The sequence below is a fragment of the Vollenhovia emeryi genome, unplaced genomic scaffold, assembly GCF_000949405.1.
Source record: "Vollenhovia emeryi isolate VEMERY1.0 unplaced genomic scaffold, V.emery_V1.0 DF939197.1, whole genome shotgun sequence".
Lineage (NCBI taxonomy): Eukaryota > Metazoa > Arthropoda > Insecta > Hymenoptera > Formicidae > Vollenhovia > Vollenhovia emeryi.
The window spans coordinates 110,745-125,026 of record NW_011967169.1 but is presented as its reverse complement, the minus strand read 5'-3'; the positions used below and the strand labels follow the sequence as shown (position 1 = coordinate 125,026).

The following is a 14,282-nucleotide window of genomic DNA, read 5'->3' as shown; positions in this document are numbered from 1 at the left end:
TTTTCACATTTGACAAAATTGAACTTTTTCTCGTTATTCGCAGGTATATAGGACCAAGCTGGCGTGGCCTGTGTAAATGAAAATACTTGATAATCGGGGTTAGTACACTGCCCCGAGAAACTTTTGTAATCACTCTTATCGTCAACTCAATTTCGATGTTTCGCAAAACTAAAGTGACAATATCAGGACGAGCTTTTTGATACTTTCCGCCAATGACTGGCGTTTCCCTTTTTAGGGCTTTAACCATTGGCTGACGAAGTAGCGCAGCAAATTGTCCGAAAATGATGGATGTTGAAGGAATCTTGAGGGAACAGGGAAAAGTTGCATTCTCTTCTCGAGATATCGCGGGAACGGCAGGGAAAATAAGCAGGAAAGAGAAGCTGGCCGTTAGTTTGGAATATAACGTCGTATGGATCGCGTGAAAGGAAATCCTATACGATCGCAAAACTCCAGTCTTGGCAAAAATCACCATTCTTATGCTTTCATTTTATTTACTTATTTTTTTATATATTTATCACGTGAAAAACGCTATTGTGTGACTACTGACATATAAGATCGTTTCCTGCTTTAAGTTGTCCTTGCTTTAATGTCGCGCGTCCGGCATAAAAAGCGCAATTTTGGCGATTATTCACAAGACTTTGTTCTTTCCTTTGTCGAGCTGTATAAACTTGGCGATTCTTCCATTTTTTTTCCTGGCGCATCGATGTCTTCTCTTATTGCAACTGCGAGAGAAAGTCGTACGAATAGTCACGGCCTATTTAGTTGCACGGCTCTACACAATCTCGACGAGGACGTATGTACGCTCTCTAAATCGGTGGAAATAATATTGGTATAGCGCGAAAACAGGCGGAGGTCTGGCAACGACCAACGCGGTCGTTAAATAATTGAGTCGTAAGAAAAGAAATTGATATTAAGCACGTAATCGTGTAATAATGGAGAGAAATTTGCATAAATGTCAATTAAATGGTTTGAATTGGCAAATAAGAAAGTAGAATACTGTTATAGTTTTAGCGAGGACCGCGAGCAGATTTGACAATGCCGGAAAACGATGTAAAACTTGTTTCGTCGTAAGCAGACTCGTTTCCATGTAGGACGCGGTACCGTTCGTTTCGCGAGAGCTACTACAATTTTCCGTTCCTTTCCCGGCTACTCTCTACGTTTCTTCGTCCTCCCCGCGAGACACGCTATTCTATTCCATGGAAGCTTCGTTACCACGCGACCGACGACGACGACGACGAAATTCTTATCGCGATGGAACCGATATATCGATTGCTCGCATTCCCGCGACAGCATGCCTCGTGATGCCTCGGCACTGAGAGGAATATCTTAAGTAAACGCCACCTCGGATGCTGGTCGCGACGATACGCTTTATTTACTTCGGAAGAGTTGGCTCTTATTTATACGCAAACTTTGCGAGATATTACAATTACCAAAGTATTGCGTCGCGATATGCGTCGCATCACGGTGCGCCGAGATGATTTCTTTCTTCTATCGTATCGACTACGAGTGAAAGTTATTGCGTGTAATTAGTCAACTTGTTGGAATCTTCATCTCTAATCACAGAATCCTGTTCTAGGTGGATAGCGCACTATTTGGATTTTTGTTGAATTAACACGTTTAAAGTCTCTCTCTCTCTCTCGAAACTATAACGTACAATTTCAAATGACACTAAGCAAGTGCAAATACCGTGTTGTAAATGTAAATAATAACTATGGTGTAAATTTGTTTGGCATTATTAGAACGAAACTATCGGAAATCGATTTTGGTTTCATCTAGACATCTGTAAATACAACTAGAATTTTCCACAAGATTAATACAACATCCGCGTTGTGAGTTAAATATGTCGTCTTTTAATTAAGTTGCCGATTTAACCTTTCGAACAAGTGGAGCAGTCGTTGAAACCACATAATCTTTTCTCGATGCACCTAACGCGTGCATTTTAATGATAACTCTTGCGGGGTAAAACGTTTGCAGAATTGATTTAGCTTGTCGTAAGTAATAAACTTGTATAAATCTCTAAAGAGAGAAAGTCAAAAACTCGTGGTATCATTGACGTTTCGAAAGAGATAGGAAAAACTAATGTCGCGTCTTCCCCAGGTTTTTCTTGGAAAACAAAATCATCGGTACGTGCATTTATTGAAAGGGATAACCGCGTGCGGAGCATCTTTATGATAACGAATCAAATTTTATTTTACGACGCACTTGGAATCGGCGGTTAATAAACCTACGAGCCAGTCAACGTTGGGTCATACGAAATTATTGTCATAAAGCGAGATTCAACATTTTTCAGGAGCGATTCTCAATCTACCCATTTGTATGGATATTTCGAAAAAATGGAAACTTTGCTGTATTGAGCGTGGCGGAAATTTGGTGATGACGCAATTTAAAGATTAATACAGGCGGTGAGAGGACGGAGGGAAAAAGAGTCTGTTGAAATGGGCGACGTGACGCCAACGTCACGCCAGCAGTAGCAGCAGCACTCTCGCGGATCACCGTCCGCGAGATTTATTTATAAGCGCGCGATCGAGCACGATTTCTTTTTATCCATTGCATTCCTTCCAAGGCCCCGACGGAGAACGGATCGGGCATCGGGCCGTCGTCATGGCCGTTGATTTCCATCTCTCTCTCTCTCTCTCTCACTCTCGAGTCTCTCTCGTTCAATATGGCACTGCCCGCCGCCGCGCCGCCGCTACCGCCACTACCGCTACTACCACTACCACCACCACCACCGTTACCACCACCACCGCCACCACCACCACCACCACCGTTGCCGACGCCGCCGACGCCGGACGTCTCTCGTTTCGGCGGAATATCGATAGCGTACGTCGACCGAACGACGGGGTACGCTCGAATAACGCTCACGAATTATGAGCTGCCGCTAGCTGCCCTACACTACTACGTCCGTTACGTGATTATCCGAGTTATCCGGAGCATACGTAATATGGCTATTGACTGGCGCGTTCCACGAATGCAAAAGTGCAGCGAACGCGGGACATTCCGTTGTCGCTGCATCGCGCTTTTACCAAATTAGCTCGATTAGTTTTCGAGCTTTCTCGTGGAAAGTGGTAAATGTTATACACAAACCATTTCTCTGTCGTGTGAAATATCGTACGAATCGTTTAACAATTCAAACGATGGCGATAAGCCGGATTTCCCTCTGCGATGGTGAATGGTAAAGAACGTCCTTTGTCAAAGCCTCCAAACTAATGATTTTGTTTCATTTTTCAAACGTCCTCGGCTCAAAAAGTTGTTATTAAGAATACAATGGCGCAAACACGTTTGCAGTGAGAAACATCGTTTACGATTGTACAGCGATCGAAGCTCGTATTGTGGTTTTAGGAGGGTACCCCTATGACTCCATTGCTGTCGCTTTCAAACAGTTGTGACTAAATTGCCATTAACTTTTGGCAAGTGGAATGTTATATCACGTAGAGATAAAAAAAGAACAACATTAAACTTGGCTTTTTCGAAAAACCTTGTCGTTCGGAACATCGTTTGCTATTGTCCTCTTTCGATGGCTCAATATTAAGATGGCACGCGTATGTATACAAGGGAATCTAAATTTAGTCGAGTTCCGAGCTTCGTTTAATTGCCGAAGACCGCGCGACGATGACATAATATCCAGTGCGTGACACGACGCGCTTCTCTCTTGACTTGATGAAACGTGATCGGAAAGCTGCATTTTTTCACGTATTGTTCTTTGCGTAATCAACAGTTTAACAGCTCGATATCATTGTTAAACCTCGCGTCATTACGGCTTGTAGCAGTTACACATATGTGTATACTATATACTACAGCTGTGCGAGTTGTTTTCTAGTGTGGATGAAGAGTAAGTTGTAAAGAGTTGGATTGCTTTCATTTATACCATGTAGTTTATGTAATACACGCTAGGCGTTATGAGAAACGTTTTTAAATCTTTTAGCGATCATTTTTGCCATTTAAATTATCTGTTAAATTTAAATGCAACAGCGTATCATTAAGACGAGTAGGATTAAAGCGGGAGTAACACACAGTGGCGACTAAGAGGAATGCACGCCAAGTCGGCAGGGCGACGACGACAATGCGATAGCCAGATAGCGTATGTAAATAAATGGCAGGGAGAGAGAAAAGTTGGGAGGGTGATAGTCGCGAAGGAAAAGGGTGAGGAGGGGGGGGGGGTTCAGCGCCTGCAAGGCGGACTTGGCGCGTCAGGTTAGGTAACGCGTATCCATGACGGTTTTTCTCTCTTGGAGAAAGTTAGTCTAGGCGCACTTCGACCGTAAAATCGCTTCTCGGCGTACAGCCCCCCCCCCTCTCTCCCTCTGCTTCTTTCTCTCTTAATCTATCGGATCGATAGCTAAACCAAAAAATTGTCCTAGTTGCGTTATTGATACACCTTTGGTATCTCACGCGTGAGAAAGTTGAAGAATTTGAATTAATCGGTGCTTTTACAAATCGCACGCCGTCTCTTGTTAAATATCTTTGTTATAAATAAATGAAAACATTGACACGCGCCCGCATCCGTACAACGTGAATTTTAGAAAATGTTGTCTCTACTCCACTTTCTCTCACTGCCGCTCCATGCGGTACAAGGTTCAATCGAATAATCTTTCCTTCCACAAACGCACACAACGAAGATCGCGCAACAATACTCGGACATTTTCGCGACATACACACCGCTTGACTTTCGATCGCGCTCTCCTCTCTATTAAAACGCGCGAGAGAGACTTGATCTCCGTGAGATCGTTTTTGAAACTTTGCATAAATAGAAATTGTTGTACATACGTAAAGTATATTTCGCTTCGTGTCTCGGGGTTTTGAAGGATAATATTTAGTACTTGTAATTGTTTTCGCTCGCCTTCTCGAAGGGTTATTCGTCGACTCCGACACGAAGGAAGGATTTAGCAACAAGTGTGGCTGAATTGTTTGGACGCATGGATGCGACCAGAGCAACTTGTTCGCGCCTTGGCCATCTTGTAAATGCGCGGGAAGGTACTTGACGCGACATCTTTCGCTAGCATGTCGAATCTTGGCTTTCGGCGATCATTTCCGGGTACGGGGTGACTCAAGCGCGGGGTCATTCCTAGAAACAGTTATGTCCGACTCCACGTGTGACACGGAGCGGAAAAGACGTCGTAAATCGCGAAAGCTTTGAATGAATTGACGATTAAATTTCTAATGCACGTGTCTTTGCTCGTTAGATATATCGCGCTGATGTAAACAGAATCGATCCTCGAGCCAAAGCGTTCTAATCTCGAGACTTTCTTAAGATGCGTGGCGTGTGTGCGATCCATTAAACGAAAAACTTTCTACGAGAAAATAGATGGCCGTGGTACAAAGACGTCGGATTAACAATTTTTCACGGGAAAATGTAGGATTGACCCGAGATTGACAATTAACGAAGATGGAGCGCTCTCCCAAGCGTTGCGCGCACGTTACTCCTCGAAAATGACCGGAAATGACGACACGATCGCGATTCAATTATTTGTACGCTTTCAAGTACTCGTCCGTGGAAACATTTCTTGAAGATTATCTCGCTTCAACGTTTCACCCTGAAGTAACTAAAAGTAAATGGGTGAAAATGCGCGCCAGGAATAATGTTTTCTCGCGAAAATTGAGAAAACACCTAGCCAAATCGGAGATTGAATGTTTGAAGACACGAGGGGGTGAAATTTGCATAATAACGACTGGCCAAGTTTGCGAGCGCGTTAGCGCAATGATTGGCGCGCCATCATCTTTGTCGTCGTCGACGAGGACGATTATAAAGCGCTGCGATAACGGTACGCATATTTCTCCCCTTCCGACACGAAGCGATGGAAAGACGGAAGCATCGCCGTGTAACTGGGTCAGTCGCGGACGACGATGATGATAGGGGAAAAGAAAAAGAGACTTCTCGTCCATCATTGGCGTAGTGTGGAAGTTTACGTACCGCTAACCAGCCTCCTAGAACCGCCTGCCATGCGTGTTTTACCGTCTCCATGTACCGTTAGGGACGTTGGGTGTCTGTCCTTAGGAGGGGGAGGAGCTTTCCATAACAAACGTAAATTGTAACATAATAAACCAATGACACCAAGCGTAATGAGATTTGTGTTTGTTTGGATTGGCGCAGGTTCTAAGATGAGATTGGAGGAGGATCTGGTGATCCGCAGGAGCCGACCCACAATGATCTCCGCCAAGTATCGCGCCCGCGAGGAACGCCGCCGTCTGCTCAAGATATCCGCCGGCAAGCTGAGGAAGATCGAGGATCCTGAGGCGAGCCTTTGCCGATCGGTTCTGATAAATAACGCGGTACGACGGTTGCAGCGTGAAAATCGGGACGAGAAGACACGGAGTTACGGTACACTTCCAGTGGTGGCATCGTACATGGACGACGCCAGCAAGGAAAACAACATCGCCGGCAGCCTGATCGACGTAACGGACGAGGAAACTTGCTCCAAGAAGAGGTACGTATCCAATACAATTTCAGACTCTTTGCCTCGAGACAATAATGAAATGAAACATAATATCTGATGAAACGTAGGTTGGCCGACGATTCGAGAAACGACGGACTCAATTCGAAGCGGCACAGGCACGATGACTTGGACTTGCAGGACGACGTATTCAGCGAGTTCTACATATTGCCGTCGCCACGTTTACTCTCGCACATCGACGAGATTCAGCCAGAATCAGTAGCGTCGCATCACAATGGCAATCACCATCTGGGCTTCCCGGAGGACCGGCTGAGCGGTGGGCTGGCTGATGGGCGATCGAACGGCACAAGTAGCACCTCCGCGACCACTCACGGCAACGGCATCGACAGCGCGACAAGCTGCCATTCCGTGCTCTTCCCCGGCGTCGGAGACCTCGACGACGCGAGTGTGCAACTCTCGAGACCGGGTGCCGACATGATGGAGGTGGCCGACGTAGTCGATCCCGATCGGCTTTGCGACTTTTCCAGATTCGCCGACTCGGCAAAGACGCTCGAGGAACGACTGGCCGAGCTGCAATCCTTGGACGAACATTTCGACCTCACCAAGTTCGAGCGAAACAACAATCAGAGTTGCGGCCGCGCCTTCCATGACATACAGACCTTCCACAGCTTGGTGCCGGGTCTGGAGACTTAGACGGCGATACCGTGTTGCCCTTGTCTCGAGCCAACGGTCTTGCGGAACATTTGCGCCAATGGCGACAGTGATGCCGACTTTGCGGCACGCAGAATCAACGCCTGACGAGGAGTTGAGCGTAAACCCATCGTTCGCCTTATCCTCGTGGCTTATCCACGTGCGCTCGTAGATGGAAACCGCGTGGTCAAACGATGCCGACGTTTCAAATACTCTTAACGATTGCTTACCGTGGGCAAACAGATGGGCCAATTTTTATGGTATCTTGTTATTCGTCTGTTAACATTAGACTCGCGACATCAATTTAATAAAAGCAAAAACAAGTTTTTTAACTAACAACTTTTTAACTACAAAGAGCGACATTTTTTAACGGGACTAAAATAACACATTTTAATGTTGATGAGATTCAAACGTGCATTCGATATATATCTCAATTTTTACTTTGAACATTTAAATTATACGCTTAATTATTATATGGAGAATGTGTATATGTACGATATTTCGGTCATATCGTATACATATGTTGCCTACAAGTCTGACTCATGTTGGTAATGATCCACTTACAGCACTGACTCAATGTTCAACGCATACGAGATACCCAATAATACAGTGAACGTACACTACTTTGTAAATGGCCTTTTTGTTTAGCAGTAATCATATTGTTACTGTTAGTAAGACCGTTTATCATTAGTTGAACAATTTACATACGTAAAAGAATCACGAGGACATTTCCAATTTTAAATATGTTATCGACACATACACGTTGTATACAGGCGAGACCAGCGATTAGAAGAGTTTATCGAGAAAAATTTATTATAAAACAAATTATTAAAATGTCTCAATAGTTAACAAATTATTTTTCTACATTCTTCTATCACATTTGTCTTCTTAATCTTTACTTTGGCAGACATCATTGCTGGCTTTGCTCTTGATATTGCGCTCCATCTATTTATAACCTGTGGTTAGAGTATACTGCCTTTTCTAACAATTTTTTTTTAAGGAATAAAATTAATTCTCTTTCATAAATATTTCAAATTTACTTTTTTATAATATCATTTTGGTAAATTGTTATAAATCTACTAGTTGAAGGAAAAAAAAATATAGTTGTAATATGAATTTGTTGAATTTTTACAACTGTCAATGTCACTGTAAATGGTGAACTTGTCTTGCGTAATCATGAGTCACGTGCCGCCAGGTGTCCTCCGCGTTATTCGCCCAACCTTGCCCGCGGCCTGAATCACTTTGCGTCGAAGCACCTCGCAGTGCCGAAGCATCTTGGAGATATACGTACATACGTGTCTGCATATTGTTCTCCACAACATTCGACACAAACTTTTTCGGCAATCTTCGGCATGACACACGCAAAGCGCGCGCGTATGCACACATTGTTTGTACATACACAGATAGATTTTTAATAACATGTTAAGAATATAGGATGAATTATATCGAGAGAGATAGCATACCGAGGTAGAACTATGAACGCGCGTCGAAAGCAGCTTAGCGTCAATAAAATTTGAAAATATCGTTTCGAATCGTAGTCGAGGTGACTACAATTTGGTCGTTTCTTTGAATTTTTATTCAAAGACGAAACATGAAAGGTTGCGTAATCTCCGAGGTGTATAAAAAATGGCGTTAAACGCACTTTCTTTTCCGCGTTGCGTTCAAAAACACATTGCTCTACAGTGCTTCTCTCGACTAGCCATACAGAAAACTTGCATCTTTGCAATGCAGTTTTCTCTGTGGAAAAATTTGAAATTTAGTATTGTTATCAATATAAATTTCGGCACTCTCAAATGTGAATGACTGTTTTTAAACGGTGGTTCTAATGCGGTGCAATTCGTTCCGGAGCACGTCCTCCGAAGATCGTCTTGTAAGCGCGACGAAAGACAACACGCTCTCACGTAAACGCCACAACGAGCCTCAGCTGTTGTACGTGATTGCAACATTTTCGTTAATGATATTTCTTTATATTCGAAAAGTAGACGCCTTGATAAGCAATAGTTGTACTTGCCTACTGGTGCTTTCCTCTCTCTTTCTTTCTCTTTCTCTCTTTTACGGAAAATCCATCATGTATACATACACAACTAAAGTTAAAGTTGAACGGAATGAAGGAATCACAAAATTTGAGTTTCGCTAATCTATTATAAAATTATGACAAGGTTCAAACATGGGAGGATAATTCCGATTTCCTATTTTCCGCAGATACGATAACGCCAAATTTGTATCCTTTGAGTGTTTTAAAAGTATTTTATCGGGCGCGTATATAAATTTAATTTTCGATGGCTATACACTTGATCGTCATTTATCATTTATAAGGTTCTTTTGCTTCCTGTGAAACGATGCGTTTAGTATCTGGCAAAGGAAAAAGAGAACGCGGCGATCAACGTGGGAGCTCATCGAGAAGTCACTACCGCGATATCACTAGAGAAAACTTTTGTGTTTATCGCTACAAGAATATTTTATTATTTTATTATCAACCGATACGGTGAAGCATTTCTTAAATTTAATTATTGTTAATATCTTCTGGTTCTTAACTCTTAAAAATTGTTTTCCTTTTATCGAAATTGAGTTTTCATTTAGTTTTATATTAAGGAAGCGTCTATATTATTTGTAAACATTGTATAATGTACAGACGGTATATATACGGAGCATTAATGATGTCCAATGCGCCTTGACGTTAAAGAAACCAACATTTTCTCATTTAAATACAACTGCTTGACACAAAAGAAATAACTGGACGATGTTAACGCTCCCGATTATACATACATTGAAGATAGCTGAATCATCATGTCGAGCGGCCAAGTATCGTTACGAGTCCTTCAGGAATTCTTGACGGATTTCTTTTAGTGCAATGTCTTCATTTCGGGTATTTGCCAATCCGTTTTTTCACGATACTTTTACCGGCGATTTTTACGTTTGTTCAATTGCTCTGCTCGTGCCGCACGAATACCTACATTCTAAATAATTTGCGTTACGAAATTATTTAATGCCACGAAACGATAGGTACGTATACCGATGAACACGGTATTGTTGCGTTCTCTGTGCGATATTCTTGTACGCGCGTGCAACGATTGTATCATCTTTTGAAATAACGCACGAAGAAAGACCTACTGATTTATTGGCTGCGTATGCGCGCAGCCACGTTTTGTTGGTCAGTTTCGTTGGTCGGCAAGCACGCAATCCTCTCTGTCTCTAACTTATTTATCCCTCACAAAAGTGCTAAAAGGAATTGGATAATGTTTCGGAATGATTTGTCTCCCATATACATGTCGCTTCTGCCATCGCAAGCAAGTAAAGTCATTTTTTTCCCCGAGAGTTTGTAAAAGAAATTTCTACGTTGTATGTCTTCTTTGGAGATACATATCGATTATGTAGGCAGTATCCGCTATATGAAACCGAAACAAATTTGGCCGTATAACTTTGTAGTCCGCCAATCGATATCGTTATCAGCGATACTATTTTCGACAATTCTGATATTTATGACAATTGAGAAAAGGAAAATATGTTTGAAAAAGCAGGGGAAGCACTATGTGGGTAGAGACAATTCCGTCGCAGAGTCTGAACGCACAGACAGATCCAAACTTCCTTCGAACGCCTGGGCCACGTTTCTGAAAAATGTGTACAATGTGTGTCTAGCGTAACGGGTAAGAATTTACGTGTATAGCTCTCCCGGCACCTACGCTACACACATGGCGAAAAACACGGCTCAATGCGTTTACTTGTAAATAGTCGCCTTAGCACTACTAAGATAATTAGACATGTATAAAGTTTCATACGTTGTTTAGGTTTCTAGTGTCAGTTATATCCGAAATCAGTTACCAATTATATGAACAAATTGCAAATAAACTGCAAAGCAACAATCGCTGTCTCTTTCATTTCTTCCTCGTGCCGCAATATTTCTAATAAAAGAAGAAGAACTAGAAACAATAACAAGATTATACATATATATATATTATACATAGTTTATTTATCATTATATAATTATCATCATGTACATTATGTAAATTGCAATGGCAGTGGTAATGAAATGGGAGGCTGCACACTTTTTGATGGCTTTTGTTCTTTTTATTATTTTTTTATTGAGATTTGCGAATATATATACGTACACGACATATATGTATGTATATAAATACATATATGTATGTATATATACATACACAAAGGATGAAGAACTAATGGTATAATAACTATTACGCTTAAAAACTAAATAAACAAAAGATTAGCATACTAGCGTTAACGTGTTAATTTAAATAACGTAATAGTAACACCGCGCCTGTGTCGCGTGTATTGTGTGTGTGTGTGTGTGTATGTGTATATGTGTGTGTGTGAGCATGGACGCGCGTCAAGATGAGAGCTTGGACACACAGGCAAAGTTACCTGCTTCCTCTCGTCCTTCGTCCTGGTTTTTATCGCAAATCACTCGGTGCGCCTCTCGTGATTCTACTTATAGATCCCAACAATCTCTTTCCGCTTTTCCTTTCTCGATCGATGTCATTTGGAGTAAAACGATTTATCTTGAAAAACGGAAATCGTTTGCTCGCAATTACTTTATCACTTTGACATTCTTGTCGTTCGAGATCGTCTTTATTCATTCGACCCGAGAACAATGACAACTCTCGTCAAGGACCGATATCGAAATATCAAATGACAATGCGATTTAGATCGCTCGCGCGACAGTGACACATATTTACGAATATATAATTGGCTCTTATCACACTCGTAATGTTACAAGAATTCCAACTGTAAACTCACGTAGCAGTAGATAGAAATAATTAAAAGAAGGTCTACGTCCATCGCCGATACGAGACGCAAGTACATACGAGAGAACATCGTAATGATTTTCATCGATTATTAAAAATAACCTCGGTCTTATAGAAAAATACAACGATAGATCTTAATCGCGTTTCCTAGTGATATATCTTAACAATGATAGATCTTAATTATCATAAAATTATACCTTAGCGATCGAATCGATCCTGATCCCAATCCCGACCCCGACCCCGATGAAAGTTGCCGCCGCATACAAATGTGCTCCTTACGTTGGAGAGTGACAGCTTTGAAAAATCTTTTCAAGAATTATTTCGAGAAGGCTTCGATCGCGCAAAGAGCAAAACGATCGAAATACATCGAGGCACATCGTGGTCGCGCAAAAACAGCCTCAAACCCCGTTACAAGTGTTTGTGCGTTTCGTTACATCTACATACATGGCGATCTCCCCGCGAAACATCCTCTCACCGTTGGCTTTAATCCAGAGATACTTTTCCCGTCAATAAACGTATATTATCGAAAAATTTTGTTTACAGTATATTTAACGCATGCCACACGTTTTACAATGCTTTCATCGATTATACCTAACGCAAATACAAATTGTGGAATACTATTTTCGACGAAAGAGCGCGAGGGAAAATTTTGCCATGTATCAGGTACTCGAGCAAAATTAAATGCTTCAAGTTGTTTTCCAAAAAGTTGAAGAAAATAAGCGTTAAATTGAGTCTCAGCCAACCGAAATTAATCCTCGCAATTTCTAAAAAGGATGGGTCGAAGCGTTACTCTCGACTCGACCTCGAACGACTTGGCCTTATTTAATCGAGTTAATTTAGTCGAGTGTGATTCAATTTTCACGGCGGCCGAAACTAGGTGTCCGAATATGGTTTTCGTGCACGAGAGTAGAGAAGCAAATATCGCGGAAAGAGAGGCGCAAGGAGATCACGCACGATTCGACCTTTTCCTTGTAGGTTCTTCCGACGGAACTCGTCCGAGGCAAGAGAGAGAGAGAGACGAACCGCGCGTGTCGTCGCTCGCTATATCTCCGACGTTTAAATACGTCTAATGTCATCTCCTCGAAAGGCCCGACGATCTGCCTAAAAAATGTATTGCTTTTTGTCTCTCCCGACTGCGCGCAATTACATCCGCATGTTTCATCTCTTTACGCACTAATAAAATATCACCTTTCTGAAAAATATTCTCTGTCACGCACACGCAAAGAACCTCGAAACATTTTGCGTGACGCGACATCCTTTTCGTTTTCCATCACATTCGCTTTTGCACTCGCAGTTTTCCTCGAGATCCGCTCTCGTTACCAAGGCCGCCATTTTTTTCTCATTTCACTTTTTTCGTGACGAAAGCACGAAAGTCAGCTGCTACAAGGAACGTGCGTTCGGAGGAAAGATAAGAACGAATATACCGAAAACGTATCGGTTAGCGAATTGTTCGCGACGTTCCTCGTCACCAAAAAAGTGAAATAATCCATCGACGAGTGGATGAAGCTGTTGCTATCGATACATGACGCATCAGCGTCAGTCACTGATTTGAGCAAACTCGTTGTATCTTTGCAATATTTTGCAAATAATTTCTTTCGCAGAAAAAAACTAACCAGAATATAATCAACAATATTACAAATAATGTTATTATAAAATAATTTCACACACGCCTCTAATCCTATCAAGATTTGCATTATATACACACACGCTCGCGCACGCACACGCACACACACGCACACAATTGTTCATCTCACTCATCGTCACCACCTTGAAAAAATCCCCGTCAGTAACCACGTATCTCGCAATGAACAATCAAGATGTAGCATCACCTTCATCCATTCGTATTTTTACAACTTTTCCGCGCAAAGTTAAGATCAATCTCCAACATTCTCGGGACGTTGGTTGACTCTTGGGACACATGATGTCAATTGGGTGAACATGTGAAATTAATTGGATATCGCAATACTTGAGCAATCGTGATCGAGATAGGGAGAGAAACGAAGTTTATTTAACCGTTATCCACGCGTAACCGAGCGAGATTCCTCTTTCAGAGGTTCGAAAATTATTTTTACAAAGAAATTAAGGAGATTTACTAAACGTTTAGCAATGGCCAGTTCTTATCGGATTTCATAAAATTACGACAGGGAACTCTCTCCCTCTCTCTTCTTTTTCCCAACAAGTCCCGCGAGTGATTTTGACACTTTATCTCTTAATGTGGATGTCACAAGTTGAACAATAAATAAATGATGATTATCACTGAACTGATACCCAAGAGCAATCAGTCAGGGCAGCCAAGAGTCAAAATCGTCCATTCGACATGCATTTACAATAATTACATTTCCTGCCGCCAGAAAAATAGAACTCTTAAAACTTAAACTCAGTTCTTGTTCGTTTGCGATTTGCAAATTTTTCTACGCTTGTCCACGCGGCGGACACCGTGCCG

General features: G+C 42.0%; 1 protein-coding gene across 3 annotated transcripts in view; it reads left to right on the top strand.

Moving 5' to 3' along the window:
- The window catches only part of LOC105561983, a 102,717-nt gene extending 91,593 nt beyond the window's left edge, over positions 1-11,124 (top strand). For 2 of the 3 annotated variants that reach the window (XM_012012418.1, XM_012012419.1), the window contains exons 2-3: positions 6,089-6,422; positions 6,500-11,124. In XM_012012418.1, the coding sequence (XP_011867808.1) occupies positions 6,089-6,422; positions 6,500-7,082 (917 nt within the window). In that variant the 3' untranslated portion in view covers positions 7,083-11,124. The remainder of the gene's footprint in view (positions 1-6,088; positions 6,423-6,499) is intronic. The other variant, XM_012012417.1, reaches the window with a different exon arrangement.
- Positions 11,125-14,282: the final 3,158 nt, after the last annotated feature.